The sequence below is a fragment of the Diadema setosum genome, chromosome 11 (assembly GCF_964275005.1).
Source record: "Diadema setosum chromosome 11, eeDiaSeto1, whole genome shotgun sequence".
In the NCBI taxonomy this organism is placed as follows: Eukaryota; Metazoa; Echinodermata; class Echinoidea; order Diadematoida; family Diadematidae; genus Diadema; species Diadema setosum.
The window spans coordinates 11,116,042-11,142,822 of record NC_092695.1 but is presented as its reverse complement, the minus strand read 5'-3'; the positions used below and the strand labels follow the sequence as shown (position 1 = coordinate 11,142,822).

The following is a 26,781-nucleotide window of genomic DNA, read 5'->3' as shown; positions in this document are numbered from 1 at the left end:
TCATAATTCACATAATGAGCTCTTCTTCCAGGCCAAATTTCATGCAGAAACACTCATCCTACTAAGAGATATGTTAGATAAGACATCATGATAGTCCATTGACGTCAGTGTAAATGACAGACACATTTTCCTCTTTTGCGAGAAATGTCACTGTTGTCACTTGCTTCCTTTTGCCAAAGTAGGGCAGCATAGTTAACAATGATCTATGGTAGCATGGTTTACTGCCACTCACTTGGTTGTTTACCTACGTTTCGACTTTAATCCTATTGATATTTGAGGGTACCTCTTTGACAGTGAATTTAAATGATAGCATGCATAAATATTTGTATTCGTGCATGTACACAATAATTCATATCAGTCTATTCAAAGCTTGAAATGAAAGCGATGGAGGAAAAACTATAATTTCAAATGATATCCGTGACAAAAATAAACTCTAATGGGATATATTCGATTGAAATATATATGTATATATATATATATATATATTCTCGATAAATTTCTACATTGATTTTAATTGGATTTGGATATCGTTGAGTGCATCAAAATGTTTTGAGCGAAAAAAAGTCTGGTTTATTTTACGTTCGTCGTTGTTATTGTGTAGAATTTTAACGTTTAATAATCTTTGATGGAGGTACAATATACCCAAAGCGATATTGCCCTGTCATCATGTCCCTGCTGCATCTTTGATATTTTTGTAGTCTACTTTAGAATTGACTGTATGTCATCATTATGATAATGTACTACAAGTAATGTAGTAGCATCATCATTTCTGTTGAATAATATTGTCTTATCCTGTTAAAGACATCTATGAGTATAAAAGCATTGTGTATAGCTGTTGATGTACAGTCAAACCTGCCTAATTCGTCTCCGCACGTGGCGAAATATTGGCTATTAAAGCGAAGAAAGATTTTACCTCGGATAGATTATGTAGACATGTGTAAATCATATTGTGTAAGTCGAAATTCACATACATGTAAGCTGAAAGATGTTCTCCTGTCCCTTTCGATTCGACTTAGGTGAGGTTGACTGTATCTCAAAAACAAAGACAAAAACAAAAGATTGATAAGATAAAAAAAAAAAATCACAGTCGTGATCTGTGATATGAGAAGAAGTGTATGTACTCCTTACGCTCCCGGCCTGCATCATTCTGTGATGTGTAGCCGAAATTGTTTTGAGTAGCTGACGTCGTCATTGACCGTCGAATAATTCTTGATTTGAATAGCTCTTTTATATTGTATGAATGGCTCCACTAAAAGATGTTTTTCGAGAAGTAAGACAGGAAAGTGCTTGAATAAGTTGTAAACCCTAATTTCATGTACCAGATTAAAATTCAACAAGGGTTTAGCGCCAAACCTGAGTGCCAAAACAAGAAGAGAAAAGAAAAGCGGACGCTTATCCCTACTTTAAAAAAAAAGAAAAAATATATATATATAAATAGGCCTATGTATATACCATCTGATGTCGAATGTTCAATAGGAAAATAACGTCTCATTTGAGCCGTGACTGATTTTTTTTTTTTTTAACTTTGAAAGATAATTAGTGTGTATGTTTTTAAACCCCCAAGTGTTGTAGGGTATTAGTACCATTGCTAACCATAGTCACTGCAGGTGTCAATGGCTGACCATTCATTGTTGACCAACTCAGCAATGAACACTCTTGAGAGGAACCCTGTCAAGATTCTAACATGTCCAACACTTCTGAGATTTTCAATGAAAAATATAGTATACTATAATATATGATGTCTTATTGCAGGCCGAGATGACGTCGTCGGAGAATGGACGTCAAGTCACTGAACTCGAGCTCTCGGACCTTGCGGAGAAGATTGACGTGGATGGATGGCGGAAGCTTGGGCTGTGGCTGGACATCCGCGAGGCGGCACTGTCCAAGTATGAGCGGGAAAACTGGTTCTCGGGTGCTGCCAGCACGGGAACATACAAAATGCTTTGTGACTGGAAGAAAAACTGCCCGGAAGCCGACCAAAGGCAAGCTCTGACCACCGCCCTCCAAAGATGTGAACTAGGACATTTAGCCCGAGAGGTTCTGAAAGAATGTAAGTTGCCAGTGGTTATGTCATGTCGTACAGTGTAATACATGCTGAGATTCAGAAATATCCAGCAGAGTAATATTCAGACTTTTTAAATCAAATACTCAGTGGTTATATCGTATATGAAGTTTTCCAGGAATTATGTTGGCTGTTTACGTACAAAGAAATTCATATATTCAAATCATTATGACTCTAAATTAAAAAAAAAAAAGTTGCATCATAAGCATAGAAATATGCTATATTACTTATACGTATAATGATATTATACTCTTATATATGAAAACTATAATCGTGTAGAGGAATATACTGCGTATGTTCAAGTACCAAGCTTGAGGTTTGTAAGTGTCTTCATAGCAATGCCCCTGCCTATCTCAGTGAACTCATCGCCATATCAGCCTGGTCGTAATCAAAGTCAAAGTATCTCCTCTCTAGAATAAGTGTGAAATTCAAGACATCCGGTGATAAGGCTTTAGGAAAATGACACCATTATTACCGAACAAGCTCCCTCTACAAAGATTTCGATAGATTTAAGTCTGTACCAAAAACTGATCTTTTCAAACTTATTGATGATGTTAGTAATATATGAATATTGAAATTTGTTGAATTCATTGAAAAATCTTATGACTTGCGTTTCTCAGAACGGAATATTATTGTTATCATGATCACCCACTTTGTCTTTGACTTTCAAACAGCACCAAGAGGAATTTATGGACCTGAAATAGCACCTATCAGAAACCAACTGATCTCATACGCCAAGTCGAAGCTATTACGAGTTCCTCTAATCCCATGGGCAAAGACAAGCTACATTCAGATCGATGCAATTTTCATATCTGTTCAACTCGTCCTTCACGTCAGTGGTCCGGACATACCAGTCAGGTATCCTCTTGACTCCTATAACGACATTCTGACGGAAACCGTTTCCGATGGGTCCTGGGAGTTATCTACAACTCGCTTCGTCGTGAGGGGCAAAGCCGGTAGTGGGAAAACCACACTCATGATTAAGCTCCTGTCTGACTGGTGTAGGCAGGTAGCAGGCTCTGTTCTAGGCAAATGCAAGTTGGTTTTCTACTTGCCGATGCGGAAATTGACTTTCCAAAGTAACCTCGGGGAGTCCATTGTGAAGCATTGTCTTCCTCGAGATGCTAGGATAAGTGCTCGAGAAGTTGAGCAGATTTGCCACGAGAATGCCGAGAGCGTCTTTATTCTTCTAGACGGCTACGACGAGTTCCCAGGAAAGGGTCTCGAAGGCGATGACGCCGGAAATATCGTCGGCATGCTCCGCAATGAGGAGTTCATCGAGCTTCCTGTGCTAGTTACAACTCGTCCCGGGAGACTGGACGACTTCCAGGAGTTTGGCGAGTTTAAGCACTTGGAAGTCACCGGGTTCACACAGAAGCATGTGGAAGAATATATCCACAACACCTTCACAGGAACGCGGCAACAGATTGGCACCAACCTGTATGCATATCTGGATGGAAATAATCTGCTGAGTGAAGTCGCGTCTGTTCCACTGCTTCTTTGTGCTTTTTGTCAAGTGGCAAAACGAACGGATGGAATCGACTTTGGCAAGCTGTCTACATACACAGCTCTGTTTGAAAGACTAGTGAAGTGCTTCTTCCAGCATGAACTTGCAAAACCAAAAGTAGTTGGAGGTGCCCAGTCTCCTCTCAGCGATTCAAGTAAAGATCGTATCTCAATCATGAGTGAGGAGTTTCTCTTCGACCAACTTGGGAAGGTTGCTTTGATGGGTTTCTTCAGAGAAATGGACGGGGAACTGCTCTTCAGCGAAGACGATTTCACCAAATGTTGCAAGTCTCCTCGTGAGGTGATTGAGAAAGGATGCTTGGCTGGGTTGCTGACTAGAGATGATGATGTCAATGCGGATCCGTGGGAAGATGAAGCTGAACTAAGACTGATATCCTTTGTTCTCAAGACTGTGCAGGAAATGTTTGCTGGAAGATATTTGGCGAGACTTGTGAAGCAGGGAGAACTGGATATAGTCCAATATTACCTGGAGATGGCGAATTCCGTCCAACGAGTCTGCGATCTAGGCAATGTCCTTATGTTTGCATGTGGCCAGTCGATGGAAACAGCAAACGAAGTCATTCCCCGTGTTGTAAGATTGATAGTCGACGAGGAGGGACAATCTTTTCAGAAATACTGGAATGGGCAACTGCACATCCATGAATGTAGAAGGGTCCAGGAAATAGCGGAACTCTGTTTGAATCTCAATTATGAGAGCCAGTGCGAAGGGAAATTCAACGAATGCCTGCAACCACTGTTCAGTAATATTCGGCTGTTCTCTCCCACGCAACGTACAGCCAAGACGCTGGGTTACCTCCTTCAGCACTCTGACCCAACTAAGATTATCAGCAATGACAGCCCCGACAGGCGTCGCAGTCGAGGGACCCTCTTTCCGGAGACCACGACCACAGATGCCCAACCGTCATCGCGCGATGAAGTGGACAGCAGGAGCACATGCCACGATAGTCCTGCCGAGGCCCTTATTTCGACGAACGCTCGTCTTAATGTGGACGCATTGGAAATCATACACATGAACAGAATGTTTGACGACCAATTTCGCCTGCTCAGAGACTTCCTACCCCAGGTGAAGAGAGACTTTTTTCAGAAGGTCAATCATCTGTCGTTAAATGAGACAAGTTGGTCGACAATTCGACAGAAGCTGACAAAGAGGAATCCAGATGAGTTTGAGTACATTGATCACCTGTCTGATAATCAGTTTTTGGCCTACCTTCCAGTGAAAGAAGAGTTGAAAAAGTGGCAAGTTAACTCAATCTACCTTAATGTGGTGCTTAATGGACTAAGGTACTGTTCTGTGAAAACGCTTGTCATAACAGGCATATCTCAAGAATGTAAGAAGTGGAGAGATCTCTTTGAGTCTATGGAGTCGCCGGACTGGAGGAAGCTGGTGAAGCTGGATCTCAGTCGCAACAACATTCCGTCGAGCCACATGAGTCTTCTTGCCAGAGTGCTCCATGATAAGCCCAATCTGAAACATCTTGACGTCAGCGGTAACGTGGTGAACAGCAGTTTCGTTTCCATCCTACCAGATCTTCCAAATCTTCGGCGCATCTACCTGAACTCCGAGCAAATGGAGCCACAGACGCTGGCTGACTTCGGCGCGCGACTTCGTGGATTTCCCATGATGGAGGTTATTGACCTCAACGATAACCCCCTGGATGACTCCGCTGCTGCTGAGATCGGTGATGGACTTCTCTCCTGTCCCCATCTAGGCCGTCTTCGACTCGACCTACGTGGTGTCAGTGATGGTGGCATAAAACGTTTGGCCGCCAAGATCAAGTTTGTACGATCACTGACACACCTGGGCCTCTACAAGCATCGAAATGGGGATGAGCTCGTCAAGAGCATCACATCAACACTTGGACATCTTCCAAAACTGATCTCGCTTTCACTCACTGGCAAAGTTGATGAGGAGCCCAGTAAGTATAAATTCAGTTATACATCATCGGCAGAAACTTTAAGGCATTCAATTGTTGCATCAGTTTTTCTTTCGAACAGGCAAAGAGTCTGAACCTTTGACCTCTAATATTAGTACCCTTGGACTCTGAAAGACAGTTTTATATGCAAAGATGAACTGGTACTAACATAGCATTTTCAAGTGATTCATAGCGATTCCAACTGATGCAACTTGATTGCATTATGTATGTGGTCCGTGGATCATTCCTTTCTATTGTTTAATACGTAGAGACATATCCTGTTCAGGAAGAATGAGTGCTTACTTCCGTTAACGAAATGCAGTTTGATAAAAGAGTTACCTTTGGAGCAGTAAAGTAGATTTTAGTATACCAGTATATTGTTTTTGTCTTGAACCAATTTCTAGGCTGTACTTTGTAGAGTCTTATTTGAAGTTTGCTAAATTAAGTGATTCAAAAATGTCTCAATTTTATATGTTTTTTTTTCTTAGTAGGACATATCAGTGCTGTTCTCTGACATCAGGTGGCTCGTTTTCGTGTGGATAGTAATACTTCATGATGCCATGTTTGCAAATGTCCGCCTGTTTTTCTTTTCTACCTCAATGTCTAAATAGCCAAAGATGCCCTCTCCGTGCGCTTAGCGACCATTCAGTCATTCACACGAGCCGTCACATCCTTGCAACACATCGAGGTCATAGAACTGTTTCACCTGAAGCCCTGCGGTAAAGGTTTCATGGCGCTCCTGTCAGCACTTGAGGGAATGACGTCTCTCAGAGAATTCAGGTATTCTTATATGTATATAATTGTACTCTTCATATCTACATATCTTGGATACGTCGTCATAAATACCACAAATGCGTGTTGAATGCATGTTACTTGGTGAAGGAAATAAATGTTACATGTCTATGTGAATATATATAGCCAAACTCTCCAAAAATCAGCCCTGCATAAGTCGAACAATTGCCTCGGTTGAAGAAATATTCTACCTCATAATATGGATATGAACATAATATTAATTCTATTGTGTAAGTAGAAATTCACATGTAAAAAGGAGTAATTTTCTCTGGTCCCTTTGGATTCGAATTATATAAGCGATATTGACGGCATAAATGATCTTGTCAAATATGACAAGAGTTTCTGTGTGGCGCTTTGAAACCAAACCTGATAAATCTAGTCACAGGCAGAAAAAAAAAGGTCGATAGTGTGATTCTTCATAGTTGTAATATGATTCCATTTACTAAAGAACTTGTTCTGAGACCTTTTCCGCTTTTTGCATTTAAGTTCATTTTTACAGCAGTATTATTCCCAATTTCCACACGATATAATGTTCCCTTTAGAATATACAAAATCGAAGTACGAAATGTATAAAATTTTAAAGGAGCTTTAAAGGTACGATATTGATGCGTACGGTATATGATTATGAGTAGTTCAGAAACAGGGCCCCATTTTATCAAAATATACAATCGATTATAAATTTCCTTACCACACAGGGTGCCATAGACTTATGATAGAAATCAACTATATAATCGATTATAACTCTTCATAAAACAGGCTACAGGAAGATAAACCACTTTTGAACTCGACCAAAATTTGATGGTTTTCCTCCTCTGTTTTAGGGTTGCTGGTAACTGCCTGCCAGAAGACCAGGAAGTGGAGGGACTGTGCAGAACGGCCAAGCAGTCATTTCTGAAGGTTTACTAGTTTGTCAGTAGCAGTACACTGGCCCTTGGATTACCCCCTCATCGTATGTAAAAGACTTGGCCTCTATTGGTAGGCGCTATCGATATAGCTACTCCGGTGCTGGAGTTCTGGAAATGCGCATGACCATAGATGAGACGCAATTATATTGGTTACATACAAACTGCTTACGCAAATCTTAATGTTTAGAGGTAAGTTTACCTTGTTGGATATTTCTAGTCCCGTGAGTTGTAGCCTGTCATGCAGTAAACGTAAACACTTGACAAATTGGAACCATCGTGTATCAAATCCCGGCAAACACATACAAATTTATGCATACCCTTTGTCTTTTTCATTTACACTCAGGAAGTGCAATGTAGTAGGTAAATGGTAAAGATGTAAGAACCAATTAAGAAGGACTTTCAAAGTGCCAGGAAGAAACTAGAAAATGTACATTTACCAGGTGTATACGTGTACATTTTACTAGTATTGTGTCTGCATAGAACGACATTTATACCAACGTGGATTACATGTGGTGTAGGTCTCAGCTATGTGGGGAACACATCAAACGTTACGATTGTTGTCAGTCGTCCTTGTAGATAAAGTGCCTTCAGTGTTGCATAGTTAACGGAAATACAGTTACTGCTTTAACCCTTTATTCCAGTTAAACTTGTGGTCTTTCACTATCTGTATTTTGTGATACGAAAGATTGAAAATGGGGGTCTTTACCCTCAGGCATCTACACTATGCGCTTGAATATTATGTCGATCATCTGGCATATAAAAGTACTGTATTTACATCCGGTGACAGCATAATCTATTGTGGTTGCCTAACATGCAAGATGATAATATGATGGAATTATGAAGAGTATAATATATATTCTGTGATAGAAATACTGTTTGTTTTTGAGCAGAGATGTCAAAGAATTGTCTTATTACTATTTTGTCTCATAAAACGTCATAACTCATTGTGTAAGAACGGTGAAGGCAATTATATATGACATCAAGTGTAATGACATTATGTTTGTAAATGGTTGAACAATATTAGAAAATATATGCCTACAAATGTCCAAAATGTCACGGCTGTTGATATTAATATATTTTTACACTTTAAATGTATCTATAACGTTGTGTTGTTTGGCAAGTTTGTTTCGCATTCAGAATGAAATTTTAATCTATGCTGTTGAAGCTGTACATGTTTGTTTTGAGCATGTTCTTCCTTTCCAATATAAAATATGTCGCATATAAGCTCGTTAAGACTGCTACAATCGCCAAACTAAACAACGATGGAAATGAAGGGGGGAAATGAATGATTTGCTAATCCATCCCAGGTTGTTGTGATAACAGGACCAGTCGAGAGTTTCATTGCCGATTATGATACTACCGTTTATGGTGCACCTTAATTACGGGTACCAACCTTTATTGTATACAAAGAGATTTAAAATCTCTTTGATTGTATAGCTGCCCCATTTCATCTGAAATCTGGAAGTCTCAACTTCGTACATTACTGCTACGTATTCAAAGCAATATGTATGAGTACTTAGTCTACATTTATCCTGTGTTATATTCGTTACCACTTGCCCATGATATGGATAACTAAAGCATTTAAATCAGTCATATTATGTTTCCGTATTGTATTTCACAAGACAGGCCAGTTTGGGGTAGACAGTGTTTCAATTCCGCTTCACCCTCTCCCCCACCCACATTTACATGTTGTAGCACAGCACTGTATGCCTTCAACTTTAATTGTTATTTTGGAGTACTCTTGAGTTTGAGAATATAAGCCAGCACAGTTAGCACTAATCTGCAGTGACCTCTCCAACCACAGACTTTGCAAAACATGGAATAGTCTTCAAGAAGAACAGTTGAAAACAGTCATGCAGGAAGTGGTAAATTACATATCAGTGCTGCATAAATGGCCTTTGTTAATGTTGCTGAAAAGAATGCACATTCACCTGTAAATACCAATCTGCACCTGGTTCATTTATAACACAGTTGTCATGAAGCCAGATTTGAACACCTTAGTTGCAAATCCATTTCAAGAGAACATCTGCAATGGCCTTTGTCTACGCATGCTCAGATTGGAACTGTGACGTGAACTAGCTTATTGCGCAATATGTCACGGATTTACGATAATCACTATGAAAAATGAATCATCTTCTATGTTTTGTTTAGTTTTGTTTTGTTTCAATGAGCGGTGGCTTAAAGGTAGGGGGTACCTTTCACAGACCTCCCAAAATGCAGCAAAACATTAAATATGAACCTCAGGGGACTTGTTTAGTCCACTGCTGAGAAATTTGGAAGTCAACAGTTATCTACAATTTGAATAATGCACAAAACTCAACTACTCAGTATTTCTGTGTGTCAGCCACACTTAAGCCTTTTTGTTGCAGTCTTCTGTATTTTTTATCTATAAACACAAATCTAAAAGTATAAGAGCTGATGTAATATATAGAGTGTGTGGCAAGAATGTATAGAAATGTTTGTAAGTTTTGATGAACTTTCTTCACAAAATATACATGATGGACACACATGCAGTGCCTGGGTCTGCAAAGGTAGCCTAGTAATGTATTGGAATTTATGGTGAGCCCCGAAAAAAATTCAATTTAATATCTAACGGTCAATAAAAATGTACTAAATGTAACCTTCCACTTTCAATACTTTATGGGAGTTTCTAAAATGATACTCTCTTCAACATACCTTTGTATTTATACATCTCTTCATTTAAGGCATGCAAATGGGATTCCCTACCTTTAAAGCCATCTGCGCCTCTGAAAAAGTATCTTTCCGTGAGTTTTGGAGCTAATGGAATGGTAACATATTTTGGACAGCATATGGCAATTCGAAAGAGTCGCAGTCAATTTACTGAAATATACATTAATGTTTAGATTATCATCATCACACAAGTATTGTAGTAATCATGTCCCTATTCCGCACTTTACTGTATGTACATGCGGGACATACACAGCAACAGTGCGAAGAGTCTGTACCGTTGTGGTCAAAGTGAATGCTATCATTATTTATAAGTTTGTAACTTTTGGATTTTCGTGCGCGCTAATGTCCCTATCTCATTTGACAAGTGTAATATTTTAGCTCGATCATGTTCTCTTTTTGTTGGATAGAACCATGTCTTCATTGTTACCAAAGGCTGATAGAAATACATTGTAGATCCCGTGAAATAGATCCTAACATGCTGTAATGCTTATGTAGAAGAGATCAATAATTTTAATGCTGAAGAGCTGCGTATTAAAATCCGAGTAAAACACTTTCTATAATGACTTATTTTAGATAAACACATGTGAACATCTGTCACTCGCCAAACCATGTAACGCTGTCGTTGAGTGAATTTGTACAAGTGTACTTGCATTTGTTCATATATTGATGCTAATTTAACACATGGTTACGATAAAAAAGGCGCCAGTGGTTTTTGTTATTACAGTATTTGGTTCCAATCTTCTCGGAAAGAAGTAATGCCAAGACGTCTATTTAGACAAATCATGTCATTTTGAGAATCCATCAAGGAATTATGTACCAACACAAGATAGAAATCGTGTGTGAATTAATGCATATTAGAGTTTTCTGAAATTATCTACTTAACGTGCCTTGAAGGCTCTCCTTGTCATGTTTTTGTCATGATGCTTGCAATATTTGGACTGCATTATGTTTAAGCAAGTCATCATTAACCTCCGTTTCTTTCTAAATATATTTGTTAATGTCAATACATTTAAATTATGTCCTCATTTGTCATTCAGCCGTTAGTTATTACTCTTAATCACAGGCTTGCGTTGACCCCGCCTTAATTCTTGATACAGACACACAGACACACAGACACACACAGATATATATATATATATATATATATATATATATATGTATATATATATATATGTATAAATATATATATATACATATATGTATATATATATATATATATATATATATATATATTTATATGAGAACATAAAAGAGCAATAGCATTATGGAGAAATCATGGAGCTGCGTCATGATAGTATCATGTGATGAGAGCTGAGTTGTTGGTTTTCTTAAGCGGTTGGTTACTACCATTTTGACACTAATAATTCTCCTCTCTTTGTATCATATTTTTCACTTTCTCTCTCCTATCTCACATCATTCTCCCACAAACAAGGATTTGATGTTAAAGAAATAATGGACTTAAAGTTTGACTACTTAAGCCATGTAAGAGCATGTTGCAAGCGAAATAATTTAGTTATGTTACACTGAAAGAGGAAGCGACGACATAAGTTAAACACACATACACACGCTCAAAGCTTAACATCATACATATTTTCCTTGCACCGGTTTCTATACGGACGTCCATCCGTTTTATAATTATGTTTAAGACTGTAATAAGTAGGTCTCTGTTTATTGCTCGACTCGTCAACAGCGTGGGTGCTGGAGCACAAAGAAATGCACCTGCCGCCATTGTTTTTATAATGTGAACGCAGGTCCATGACAGTAATAACACCTAACCTGGGCGAGCTGGCGTTCCCTTCTCCGAGGGAGGGGGGCAAGGTGTTCAGATTCTCACCCTTGTACCATGTGCACATAATTCCCTTGGGGTTAATGATAGGATGAAACGACGTTATTCACAGCGTATTGCATTTCCCTTGAAAGGAAATATGAGATATGAAAGAGCATTTTCCAACAAGTTTTTTTCTTCTATGCATTCGTGTCCACTTTTATTAGGTGTGTAATCCACTCGAGAATTTATGATACGGGGGGTTTCACCATCGATATGGTATACTCGTCCTTGAACAAACTGCTTCGTGAAAACACGATACCGTAAGCGAGCAAGGTGAAGCAGATGGTTTACAAGCAGCCATGGCAAACTTCCTTCAGTTTCATAAAACCAGTAGATATCAACATTGCTACGTTATCATCATAATGTCGTTTAAGAATTAGAATATTAGTCGACGAAATAAAGTTGAGTCATATTCACTCCAGGTCATGCCATATTGCATGAAATAATTTTGTCATGCTTCTTTGAAATGGCGCTTTCATCAGGCTTGTGTTTGGACTTTTGGTAATCATACTCTGTTATAAAGGGACAATTCTTGTACCACAATATTGTATCATTCTACATACAAAGATTTCACAGTATCAACAGATGCTGAATGTTACTGTCGATCAGAGTTTCTTCACACAAGCATAATTCATCCGATGTTTAGGTTTGCTGGCGCCACGTCATTTATTCTAGAATTCAATCATGAAAACCTACTGGCATTTTATTTCCTATGAACTTACGAAGTCATAATATAATGGCTGACTGCACGAAAGTAGAAATTAGTACATGAACTTCACCGGATTTCACCATCGTTATTTGATCGATTTCTGTTAATTTATCATTTATTACCAGTCAACCATACGGAAAATATACAACTATAGATATCATGCTGTTATGTTAATTTTCCTTAGAGGTCTATGAGACAGAAGACTGCAAATAGTTTGGCATTATTCATAACATAGCAATGGAGCACTGCATCAAGGTACACGCTTAGTTTATTTCTCTAAGAATGTCGAAGGAGCACAATCTTAAACGCCGTTGACATTTTCATGTATTTTGCAAAAAATTTAGGAAGCCCATTCCAAATGTATCTACCCCCAAGAAAAAGAATGAATTAAAAACAGAACGTTGAAGATATTTTTTTTTCATCTTTGATACAATATGAAACAAACGCACTTTACAGGAACTGAATACAGTTCGAGCAAAATCGTTGCTAAGTGAGTGTGGCAGATTCTAAGATTTTTTATAAAGCCTTCCTCATCCAAATCAAACTATTTCAAGAGCCCTGAGGATATCAAGTGTATATGTACCGGATGATCGCACAGGAAGTGAATCGTCAACTTCTGGTTTTTCCATTCTTCTTCCGGTTCATGACAGCTACGATGACGAGCAGCAATGCTTTAAGAAACTCCAGGCCGCCGAACGCCACAAAGACAGACTCGTACGAGTGAGTCACGTCAGAAAGCATTCCTTCAAAGAAAAGTAAACACACAAAGAAAAAAAAACAAAGACAGAAACGAGTCAACATTAAAGAATATGAAATGTAATGACCAACTCGGACAACCAATATTACACTTTCTACGATCGTCGCGCTGTCACATCTAGAAATGGGAATCATCTAACATAAAACTTTGCTGAGTCTGTCGATAGTGTTTACATTCAAATCAGCTGTGGGTACCATAGGTGATATTCGCTCAAGTATGAAAATATTGTAGGCCTATGCAATTTATCACTTCAAAGTGCACTTTTTTTTCTGCGACATTATGTTTAACATTTCACTCTACTTTACATAATGTATGATAAGCATGCGTAATGAAGCATATGAAAATGTAAGTTTCTTTAAAGAGAGAGAGAGAGAGAGTGAGTGATATTATCACGTGATCAACGAAAAATTAAACTTAGACGGATTTGAATTATTATCAAGAAAATACATGTAATTCAATATTCTCAAATGAGCAAAATGCAATTATGAAGACTAGAACTCAATATTCACGATGTTGTATCAAAGATATCACATAGAGTATTTTCACACAGTCAAATGAGTAAGCATCACATTTTTTGCTAAGGTTAGTTCGGGTTTGTTTGTTGTTGTTTGCTAAGAGTAAGATAATGGTACTTTCTTTTTCCTTCTTCTTGGTTATTATTTTTGTACAAACTGATCAGCACTGTTTATGATTCACAGAAATGATATGAACAGACATCCCTCCGTATAACGAACACTTATTTGTCCATGCTTAATGGATCGCGCATTTTCAGTTATTCTTGGATTAAAACAGTTATTGAAAGTGAAGTTCACAACTGAAAGGCATAATATTTGAAGGAGGGTATCACTTCGTGAAACAGATGCAGCTGATAACTTTGGAGATTGGTAAGATGAAAAAGAAAACCTAGAATCATTTTATGAATATTGCCTGCATAGGCCTAAGCAGTTTAGTGATTCATGCACTCCCAGTGAATATAAGCAAAGCTCAACGTCATTTGCACGGAGAGATCTTTGAACTGCACTCTGACTACTTTTTATTATAAAACATATGGCTTACTATTCTCTTCCGTTGTTCTTATCTATAATAATTAAGAAAACTCACATTAGTAGATCAAAACCATTCATATGGTGCATTTCTATTTATGGCAGGAAGGGTTAATAGCGTACCTCAAAGCAAAACTGGTGTTATTTTGTATTTTTGCAAAATATAATGTATATACATGTAGGGGTCTTTTTTCAGTCCTAAGTGTATCGAGATATGAACCTGTTAGGTAGCCGCCAAGTGGTTCCCCGATGCCGTACATGAGGGCTATCAACCCCACCGCGCTCGCAAACCTGTCCACTGGTACAGTCTCGTTGACACAGATCACCATGAGTGGACTCGATGCTCCGGCACACATACCGCCCACGAAGGCACTCGCGCTCAGGACAGGCATACTGGTCAGCAGAGGGTCGACGGCGAATGTCAGCGCGTTGACCACGGATAGCAGAATGGACAGCTGCACACCGGTCATCAGATTCCTGTCGACAACGGGCCCCTGAAAGATGCGGCCGATCAGGTTACCGACTCCACCGATGGACGATAGCAGCACAGCATTGTGAAGGGGAATTCCCTTGACCACTGCATGTGGTACGAGGAAGATCATCCAGCCGACGTGTACGGTAGCCAGCAGCATGAACGAGAGCTGTAGGAACACAATGGCAGGTTCGTCTCTCATCAGGGAGAGGTCCAGGAACCGCACGACGCAAAGCAGGGCTGACTTACAAAGGGTGAGAACGTGCGACGTGAAGGTTGTACAGGGACGGCATACATACGATAGAGAATCTTGTGGTGATGTCCTATTGGATACTGAACTGAGGAGTCGAGTTCTTTCTATGCTTGTATCGGTTAAATATGGCGCTCTGTCGTTCAGGACCTGCGCATGTTCATCCTTCACGAGGGAATCGCTATTATTAAACGTAAAGTAACCATTGTCTTCGCAAAAGCTTCCCAATATTTCCTTGTTCTCATCGTCACATGATTTGTACGTTCGTCTTTTCATCGACTTTTTCGACGCAGTCCTGAGTTTTTCTTCAGGGGCTCGACTTCCGTCCAGCTGTTGGGAATCAGCATGAAGAGCAGACGACGTTGTGGGCTCAGCTTTCGCGCCTACTTCAGTGGGATGGTGTTGCTCGATATCTGAGACCGCGTGCGTTCCGCCATTGCTCTCTTCTAGGTGAATCGAGTCGTTACCCTCCCTCACGAGGGGTTGTCCCATCCCCTGATCGTCTTCCGGTTCACGGGTCACCACTGCCGTGATCATCAGATGGAAGTTGATGGCTGCGAGGAGAAGGAGCCCCCCTCTCCATCCATACAGACCTAACATTTGTTCCGTAATGACGGGAAGAGTGATCATACCCACCGCCGGCCCGATCTGAGCTATGCCGTATGCCAGGGCAAATCGGGTCCCAAAAATCTTGTTCAGAGCCATAATGGTTGGCAAACTCATCAAAGAGTACCCAAGTCCTGGAAGTAAGAAAGAAAACAAGAAAAAAAAAATGAGGAAAAGCAAAGAAAAAAAAAAAAGAAATGAGAAAAATCAAAGAACATGACAACATCCTTTCAATAATAAATGAAAATTACGTCAGTGGATAAGAACACTTCATGAAGGAGATGGATTAAAGGGATAGCATAGTATTGAATGAAGTGAGAATTCAGCTCTAAGCTTTTTTTTTTTTAGATACTTAGAAACCATTGTATGAAATGGTTAAAAGCATACAATTCGAAGAGAAATTCGAAGCTTATTTGTAAAAATCGATTTTAAAATGGCTGAGATATCCAAAAACAAAGCAAAACAAAGCGATCCTAATAAAAGGTGTGTTCCACCTTTTGTTAGGATATCTCAGCCAGTTCAAAACCGATTTTCATCAAATCAACTTTTTTCCCCTCTTTAGTATTATGCTATTTCATATGAAAAAGTTATACCTCTTATGAAATTTTCATAAGAAGTTTTTCATTATCTAAAAAGAAATACTCACGCCCCATCTCAACCAAAACTATACTTTTCCTTTAAGATTTACACACTGATGATAAATCTAGCAGACAGTAGTTTGACATGGCACATTATACAATGTGGTACTTCATGTTTAGAACTGTATCAATGTTCTGAGCACCATTCAATAATTTTATTGTTGTCCTCGATTGTCATAAGCATGGCTTTTCATACCACTCGTGTGTGTGTGTGTGTGTGTGTGTGTGTGTGTGTATTTGTGTTGTTTGTGTGTGAATGTGTACTAACTTTGTCTGTATGAAATACCTCCTTGACTCACTCACCAGTGAAACTTAGGGCTCCCACCATTTCGTCTCCATTCGCCGCAAAGGATGCCAGGGCAAGAGATACCGTCGATATACACGATCCAAGCACCATAACAAGTCGGCTTCGTGTTACTCTATAGAGGGCGCTCGTTAGTGGCCCTGTGAACAGCAATAGAGTGGTGTCTTTTTCTCTGTTGAAGTGAAAATTTATCTGCTCTATGGTATGAACTTTTTGACAGCAATGTTAACGGGCAACATATAAGAATCATTTCCTGCAGACTGTCGTCTTCTCTGCAAATTATTATTTTTACAATCGGTGACATTATTCAAAATCTTGGTGCTTTTTAAAGTAAAACAAAGCCCAAATATAAATGTGGATTGAGTTTCTAAAGGAAAGCAGAACCCACATATTAATGTGGATTGAGTGAAAGCAGCAATATCAATAGAACACATGTCAGTGAAAGTTTGAGAAATAATGGACAATCCTTTCAAATGCTATATTAAAGTTACAATACAGTCGTCCCTGTGTAAGGACATTACTACACTTCATGGCATCATTGTGGACAACAATATAAGGAAAATAATGAAGAAAGGAGAATTCCACAGAATTTAATTTGTCATGAAAAAATACACACATTCCATCGACTTGTTACTGACAACAGGTAATACTGTCTCACCTGCTTTCTGAAAGAGGTAAGTCAAATGCTCTTTACGCTAGAGAGAAATTGTTGAATTTTATTCATTGGGATTATTTTTGTTGTACTGTTGTCCATAACATAAGTCCATAAAGATGTCATGAAGTATAATGGAATCCAAATCCAGCTATGACGGCACCGAAATTCAATGTAATTTAACTTTTATACGGATTGTTCGATTTTCCTCAAACTTTCACAAATGTGTATCACCTAGCATTGCTGCTGTCACTCCATCCACATTCATATTACGAACATATTTTGAGCTTTGGTTTCCTTTAAGTGGAACCTTCCATGATAGAATTACTTAAAATACAATCAACTTTAAATTTGTCCCTTTAGTCAAATATTTTCCAATACATGTGAAACCAGAGCAAAGGATAGTTCTTCTTAATATCTACATCGGTACTCATTTTTAAAGAAAAGAAATTATAAGTGCAATACATTTCATTTGAAGATTATTGTTTGCATCATTACTGCTTTACATGGCCGCTACGAAAGCAGTGAAGGCTATGTAAGCAATAAGCAACCACACACGGGATCCAAATGGAATATAATAAGAAATACAATACGCTTACCGAGACCAAACGTAAGTCCATGACAAAGTCCGAAGGCGAGCCCAATTTTGCCAGACGACGTGCCCAACTCCGTCACCATGTCGGGAAGTAGAACCCCGAAGCTCTTCACCGTACCTACCTCCAGAAAGCCGCTGATGAAACGGCCCGCCACTACCACCCAGCCGTATCCGAATTCCCTCAGAAGCTGCCCCATCACTCCTGGAAGGCTCGGCAGGGCACACTGTGAATGGAAGGCGGTTGTCGGCTTTCAAATAGCGATCTGTCGGCCGAGGGAGAGATAAAGAGGGGCGGGAGAACGTTGTGGGGATTGATGTCGAGGGAGGTACGGAAGGCGGGGAAAAGAGGGGATGGGTTATGGACAGAGGGATAGAGCAAGGGAGAGAGAGAGAGAGAGAGTAGCATGTTACCAGCCGTAAAACAGCCGAAGGTGTAATAAACTAATTAGATGCATACTCAAGTATCTGGTTCTCATTTGAAATCTCACTTCTCCCTCCTCCTGCTCCTCCTCTCTCCCTTTTCTTCTCCTCTCTTTTCTTCTTCTTCTTTTACAGTTATAGAATAAGGGTACTTCGAGTGGATGCAGAATGGTTACGTGAATTGGAAGTGGAATTCCACTCCGTATTGAAGTTGGCTTAAATCGAGTAAAACAGAAACAAGCAAACAAAATGGTAGACGTTTTGTTAGAATCAGACATAGTGGAAGAAAATCATGGGATTTTAAAATTTCGAATGTTTCGGTCCTATGCATATTAGTAAAGATGATGATATCATAATTACCTGACAAGCATCCACATGACCGTAGACAAATCTTACAATAACTTTCAATTTGTACAATCATGAAAAAAAAACAACAACAACCAACAACCAACAAATCAATCTGTATTGTTGTTTTCTCGTCAAATCATTGTAGTGTTGTTTGGGGAAAGTGGGTTATAGTATGAGCCAGATTATGGACCACCAAATCCTGAAATTTACAACGGGAGAGTTGTACTAACATCATCGTTTCTAAGCATTTTGCACATGAGTCGAATATTACTGTTAAACTGTAAATCATGGGGATAGATGAAAATCCGTCAACTTTCTTTTTTTTCCTGATTTAGATGAAGCGTCTCCTATCCTTACTTGTTTGTGCTACTTTTATGAGAATTTCCACGTATCATAAAGTTGTCTTGCATTTCAGTTACTGTGTGAATGAAAATGTGAAGAGAAACAGATGCACTGGAAGATGATGGCAAATATTGGTTCCTTGCTACACAGTTGAGTTGTCAGTATATACGCGAGCATTTGTGGCCTCGACACTACGGGTACACGTCACGAGACCGACACCAACGAGTCATACAGCCCACGAGTCATACAGCCCATGAGTTATACAGCCCACGAATTATACAGCTCACGAGTCATACAGCCCATGAGTTCGACACTGAGCAAACAAGGCCCACTAGACCGACACATTATGCCTCGTGTTGTATCTGTCGAACTCGTGGACTGTTTTTACCTAGTGTCGAACTCATGGGCTTTATTTGCCTAGTGTCGAACTCGTGGGCTGTATGACTCATGGGCCTGTTTCAATGTCGAACTCGCGGGCTGTATGGGTGTCGGTATCGTGGGATGACCCCGACACTCCTGCGTAATCAAAGTTACAAGAGATTTCCACTGACCATATTACTCTCATGCATTGTCATGTATCGACCAAGAGAACAGAATATGTGTGTTTACTCTTTGATCACCCGTAAAATACCGAGATAAATTACAAATCAAATACCATGCATATTATATCAATAATACTTTAAGAATAAGGATATATTAAATGACGTTCTCTGAATCATTACTCCGCAGTTTTATGCACAGTACAGTTCCAAAGCTTGGAAGAGCTAAAATATTTGATTGGCAGTAAAGCACAATAAAAACATGTTTGGTTTTTTTTTTTTTGGAAAAATTGAGACAACCCGTTTTTGATCAATCTAATTAGTGCGACAAAATCTTTAATATCAAAATCTGCGGCTCATCTATATTGTTCCCGTCCAATATAGCAATTAAGACGATGCGTAATATATAACTATACTACGGTTTTTATTTTCTGTGAAAATGAAAATATTGACTGATTATGTTACTACTACTACTACTACTACTACTACTACTACTACTACTACTACTACTACCACTACTACTACAACTGTGTATACTATATCTACCAAGGATATTATACACCACAATCATCATGATAGAAATAGATATAACGATGATGATGATAATGGCAATAATTATTATCAAGAAGAAGAAAAAAAGTAGCAGTTATAGTTTTTACAGACACAGTGATTATGACAATGATGATTGCAACAATGATGATATCTACGTCATTATGTGTAAGTTTTTGCGCATTCGATTTGGCAATTCTACTTTGTCAATGTGTGAAGAATCGATTTACACTAAATCATCATTTTAAGTTATGAATTATTCATGGTGAATCATGATTAATAAATCGTTGTGGTCAAGCGTTAATTCACTTTCACTCGACTCAGGACGAGTATCTAACTTGAGCGCAATATCCTTGTCTGGTTTTTCAATCACTATTTTCCTCCAGGGAGATAAAGTTTTCTAATAGCCTTTGGTGGTTCTTTTCCCTACAATGAAAATGCAATCATGCAAGGGGTGCACGCACTTCAGAAGAACACATCATCTGAACAAGACTATAAAAAGAATCCGAATATATATATATATATATATATATATATATATATATATACTAGTATATACATTAAAATGGAGCTAAATAGTAATAGACAGAATTGAGTTAACATTATAATTTTTCTGGCTATACGACATACAATGTAGTTGACAGATAGATAAATAGATAGATAGATAGAAAGATAGGTAGACAGACAGATAGATAGATAGAAAGATAGATAGATACACATGCAGGTAGATATGAATGGTAATAATTCTATACAGACAACTTGATATAATAGATACATATGTGCATATAATGAACAAAAACAAAATGAATCATTGTACATTTTTCACTCATGGCATAAGATCCTGTGCTTCAAATTTACGACAGTACATATCTTTCATACTTGGGGCTATCCTTATACCATTGCATTGGACCCCGTGGAAGACCAGCTTACCGTAGCTGAATATGGGCTATCCAGCCATCTTCTCAGATGGAAATGAACAAACAAACAAGCAAACAAGCACTGGGACGTATTGTCTCCTGTTTGGTCATCTCATGCAGCTCGCCGTATAATCATCAGCGGACAACACTGCTGTGGCTAACGTTACTCTGACTGAAGTAAATGTTTTTTTAAATGCATTATACTGTACAATTTGCATGTGTGCACCTCACCCTTTTCCACCTCCTCAACTCATGACACAAATAATGTCCAACGAAATACCAACGAAAATACCAAGTGAAATGAACAATTTTGATATCTGATGAAGATGTGAAACTTACCACGTTCTTGCCTGCATTCCTCCGGTGCCGAAATCACGAAATCATTGTTTTGCGATACCTGAAACACATCAATGGCGCACCGCATCTTACATCGCACTTAACCTCCCAAACGGGTTTGATCACTTTTTTATAGTTGTCTCTCCGCGAAAGAGATGAAGGAAAGAACGCCGCTCCCGTTTTAATTAAAAATAAAAGAGGGGGAGGAAGAAATGGACACAGAATAAACAAACAAGTGTATAACCCACGGATTTGTGACGACAATATTGCAAGCTGTTTGTCCCGATGCCGTTGAGGTAGATGACGACTCTGGCGTTGCTTCCGACAAGTTTGAGAAGGCCACAATCCCGGTTGCGACTCTTCCCGAGCTCGATCGGGGTTCAAGGGATCACACCGCTGCATTCTGTTCGCCTTCACACATCGATGTCGTAACGATACGACCTCGTATACACACACACACATACTCACACACGCACACACACACACACACACACACACACACACGTACACACGCACGCACACACACACCACCACTTTCACCACCACCACCAACTACAATAGAAAATTGCTATATATCGTACATTTCGACAAATTCTTGAAAATGTTATGTGAAAACTAAATTTGATCGAAATAACGTCAATTAAAAGAAACATTATGAGACGTGTATGTACACGACACAGCCATCAGATTTGACCTTTTACCTGCAGAAAGAAAGATACTGTAACGTAACTGTACAGAGTTAAACAAATTCAATCGTTATGTTATAAGTCTCTATCCAATTCTTATTACGCCATGGGACCTCCTTGAATGATTTTATCAAGCGTTACAAGTTTTCAAATGACTTCATTAAATTTGATTTCAATGTGAATGCATTCTTAAAGATAACGATCGTTTTCTGGTTGAAAGGTAAGGTTTTGATGGTAATATGTTCTTATGATATCACGCAAAACCACAAAAAATGATATATTTGTACATATAAGTTCATAAATATACTTTAGATATATATATATATATATATATATATATATATATATATATATAAAGTGATTATTTTAGCTAGTTTTTATACATCGCATTTCACACTTGTTAACTCTCACAATGCGCTTTATATCTTGATAATATATATATATAGATATATAGATATATATCAAGAGTAAAAAGTTCAATTACGCCAACCTTTAACTTTCGCACAATAATGTCATGATGTTAATTGATCGCGGATTATGTAAGAATTGCGTTGTTTGTCATCACCGACGCATTATTGCCTCGAGTGAGAAATTCTCAAGGGGTGTGCTTATGCTATACAGTACGTATAAAAGAAGGTAATCCATCTTGGAGGGCTATACTATCTTATACTTGCCAGCTATGAAGATCACAATGTTAGTTGTGAGGAAAGAACTCTTCCTCCTTCCATTGATGCCCAATTATGTTGACAAAATGATATGCATGACTGAGCACATAAACTTTAAAGACAACAATGACAAATTGCACTTTTCCCAAAGTTTGCATGTTATTGTGAAGGAACAATGCATGCCTCATTGCATGGATGAGATCTGTCAAGAAAAGTGGCCAAATAGGCTAGCCTGTACACAAATGCAGGTTTATGTTTAGGGTTTCTCCTAACATTTTATGCTCCATAACCTTTGATGTCTGATAACTTGGTCACTCCCACGGAGGCCACCCGGGCCACACAGTCCATTTTTTCTCTTTTCATATTCAACACATAGCTCGCAGCGACAAACCATGTCTTGAATATGAAGAGAGAAAAATTGGTAATGGTTTAGCCTTTACGGGAAGGACCAAGTTATCTACAACGTGGTCATGTTGAAGGTTATAAACCATAAAAGTTAAAAGAAATCCATTACAGGAACCTGCAGTCATGCAGGCTGGCCTGATGATTTGACCACTTTCATTGACGGTTCTCATCCATGCAGTGAGACATTCATTGTTCCTTCACAATAAACATGCAGACTTGGAAAATGTGCAATTTGTCATTGTTGTCTTTAAAGTTCATATTCTGAATCATAAATGACATTTGTCAGCATAATTAGGTATCAATGGAAAGAGGAAAAGTTCCCCTTTCCTCACAGTAACCAACATTGCGCTCTGCATGCACAGCTGACAATTATGAAAATAATAGTAGCCCTCCAAAGTTTGATTACCCTTTTTTATACGCACCTCATAGATGAAGCATTCAGCAGTAACAAGTAGCAGGTGTGACATTAGTATTTTTCCGCCCAATTCTGCTATAAATGAAACTTATATCCATTACACCCACCTATATTATACATACCACGGACTATGGCAAAGCTCGCAACCAGTCTTGTACTGGCTGTATAGACAAGTATAATATGCAGAAAGAAAATTACCCTTTGATCACGGTCCTCCCCCCCCCCAAGGTATATAGCCTGTACAGTGTATATAAGCATTGTTCTTCAAAAGGGCTCTGCCATTACCATTACCGTTACTATAGCCATGCATTTAATATTCTTGTTTAATATTCTTGTTTAATATTCTATTCTATATTTAATATTCTTGTTTAATATTCTTGTTTAATTCTTGTTTAATATTCCATGCATTTAATATTCTTATGCATTTAATATTCTTGTTTATATCTCTTTAAGATCTATAATGTTTGTTTTATGTTATAAGTGCTGTCTGGGGCAAATTATTTGTATAGGGCCCCATTTCTCTCTCTCTCTCTTCTTTCGATCTTTAAAATAACAACAACAACTATAGCCATTATTATACTTCTGGGCCGAGAGGGACACCATGCAATGGATGAAAACATATTATAAAGGGCGCACCAAGCAGGACCAGAATTCGTGACCTCCATTTCGATGTCAAGAGTCGTAGCCACTAATATACACCACAGTGTCTACTCATCCCACCCATAAAAATCAACCAGTCGATCAAAAACAAAATTACAAATGTGTCTTGTTTTTTTTTTGTTTGTCTTTGTTACAACAGCACATCCAAGGTTTGATATCAATTGTGTTTCATTTTGGTAATATCTTATTCATATAGCACTTTAATCATCATGAAGTTTTAATCAACAGTTTAGGTCCTACATCTTCGCCGTAATCGATTAAATTTGGAAATAAAACACCGGTCATTGTCGAAGACCACACCTAGATTGCCCGGCCCCTCCACACGCATATACAAAATTAGTCATGTACATTTATATTAATGCATACACTGTATATATAACATAATAACATATCATACAAAGACAAGAAAGTATTTTTCGTGAAACCTGTAAAGGAGGAGATTCTTCAAGTAAGGCCTACATCCAGAAGTGCTGTAAAAGAGTCTTCTTCCAAGAAATTGCTGCGATTTGTTTGTAAAGTGTGGGCTGATGTTCAGAATATTGTTTTGTTTGCCTTTTCAAATAAATAAACAAATAAATGACAACATCTTGTCAAAATATTGGCCAAGAATTGCTCACGTGGTTTAAAATAATTCTACTACCAGATGTGTGACGTCAGCATTTTCCAAAATAGCGCTCCTCCGTGGAATCGTTTGACCCGGTCGCATGATTTTGCGAACTTGCGATATTTTAGAAAATCCTGATGTGTCACACGTCACTTCCTAGATAGCCTACAATAACTCATTTGATAAAAGCTATTAATAGGCAGTAACCGGTACTCTTCTCTTCGGTTCTTCTTCTTCTTCTTTTTCTTCTTCTTCTTTCGAGAGAGTGACCACAATCAACTTGCTGATTATTCTGTTGTGTGGTGTGATTTACAGAAAGTTCGAGTGACCGCTTGGAGGGGAGGGGTCGTTTTCTACATTACTCTCGCCCCGCCCCCCCCCAAAAAAAAAAAGTCACGTCGACGTTTGCCTGTTATTTTTTCTCTTTTATCGCCATTTGGAGTCCTTTGTTATCACAAAATAGGTTTTGAATTCAAGAAGGTAGAATCTACACATGCATCTCTATTATTATTTTTCATTCGTTCAGTTGATGTTTAATCTCCTACAGTGCACCTTCTCACTGACATTATTATTCGGTCCACTCAGAATGGTTCATTCCTTTCAATTTCCTGCCGATAGGCTATATCTATCCCGGGCTTCCTACATGAAAATTGACGTAGATTATCGAGGACATGTACTATAGGCACCATACTGGATTAATAGTCATTGCATTGGATAACCCCGCAAGATGGGCAATATCAAATAATAGTTAATGTATAATGTCACGCTCAACTGGAGATCATACAGCAAACACATACTACCAATTTGAATGAATTTTCATGAAGATCACATAAGTCGATTATTATATACAACATGTACAGTTAAATCTGACCAATGGATACCTTAACCCGATGAGGACAGGCTGATTTTGCTATACACGTTTCCCTTAGACACCTGCCGGGGTATAGGCCTATACTTAAGACTTGTCATAAATGGGTTACTGTATTTCGTGACAGTGTCATTTTGTTGTTAGTCTCCAACTAGTGTAAGAAGCACTAGCACTCACTTAAAACGACATCTATATAAAAGGGTATCATAATTATTTTGGCATGCATACAATAGCGAAATACGCCATTAATGATCACCATTGACGCTCATGGCGACGCCATTTAGGGGCAAGCCTAGTTACCCGGTGTGACGCCATGCATCTAAAGGCCGATAGGGATGAAAATTTTGATGTGCCGTACGCCATCAACCCTCTGCTTGCCACATTGGTTAGAAAAAAAAAATATGCACATTTGACTCTCTGGCATAGAAATTGTTGAAGGGTAGATTTCTGAGGTTTTGGACGCGGGTGGGTAGCACATTTTGTCTGAACGCACCTCCGGCTCCCTTGTTATATCTGAAAATGCTTACGGTTTGACCTTGAGAATATTATCGTCTGTTGTTTTTTCATTTAATGCTTGCTACGTTCTCACTATAGGTTAAAAAATTTGCTTTAGAACGTATTGCTTATTTCCCATGTGTCAAATCAAAATGAATGTTTGTTATTGACATTTTCCGCTATTCACTGAAACCAAGTGAAGTTTTTCTCTTTCTCAGTCTTGCTTCACTTTAAAATGTGTTCGGTTTGATGTACACCCAGCTCTGATTTTTCTCGTTTAATATGAAGTACGAGTCATAAATATGATTCATTACAATGGAACCACATGCCCACAGACTCTTGATTTCTGGATTGCCTTCGATAACTAAACAGTACGACCGTGCACACTACTTTCATTTATGCAGAATAGGGTTGCGGCCATTACAAAGGAGAAATGCAGTTTCACGTTCCTCAAAAGACAAAAAAGTATATATATAACAGAGACATCAAGGAGCAATTTTCCCGTTTAATGTCCGTCCAATGCGCGAAGTATATCTCTTTAAAACTGTATTTGATTTTACAATGTAGGCCTAATGTGAATTGGAAATAAAAACTAAACCAACTGACAAATTCAGTGCATTTGACTGCAGTTTATCACAATTTCTGAATTGAGTGTCGAAGACTGAACATTGCACATTTCGCAATGATAACACTGTATTGCACATTGTCAAATATGAGTGTACTTCAATTATTGCGAAATACACGTACTAGCACAATATTTAAAATTTCCCAGTAGTTCGTACTTGTGC

At 38.5% G+C, this 26,781-nt stretch overlaps 2 protein-coding genes across 2 annotated transcripts; one reads left to right on the top strand and one right to left on the bottom strand.

Annotated features, from left to right (window-relative positions):
- The first annotated feature begins 1,758 nt into the window (after positions 1-1,758).
- LOC140235123 (uncharacterized) lies at positions 1,759-7,597 on the top strand. The gene is made up of 4 exons (XM_072315163.1): positions 1,759-2,050; positions 2,737-5,505; positions 6,114-6,282; positions 7,116-7,597. Exons 1-4 carry the CDS (start codon positions 1,759-1,761, stop codon positions 7,198-7,200), a joined length of 3,315 nt encoding a protein of 1,104 aa, XP_072171264.1. The 3' UTR covers positions 7,201-7,597.
- Positions 7,598-13,036: 5,439 nt separating this feature from the next.
- LOC140235033 (monocarboxylate transporter 12-like) lies at positions 13,037-17,941 on the bottom strand. The gene is made up of 4 exons (XM_072315072.1): positions 17,749-17,941; positions 16,497-16,637; positions 14,448-15,689; positions 13,037-13,170 (listed from the first exon to the last, which is right to left on the bottom strand). Exons 1-4 carry the CDS (start codon positions 17,939-17,941, stop codon positions 13,037-13,039), a joined length of 1,710 nt encoding a protein of 569 aa, XP_072171173.1.
- Between the last annotated feature and the right edge of the window lie 8,840 nt (positions 17,942-26,781).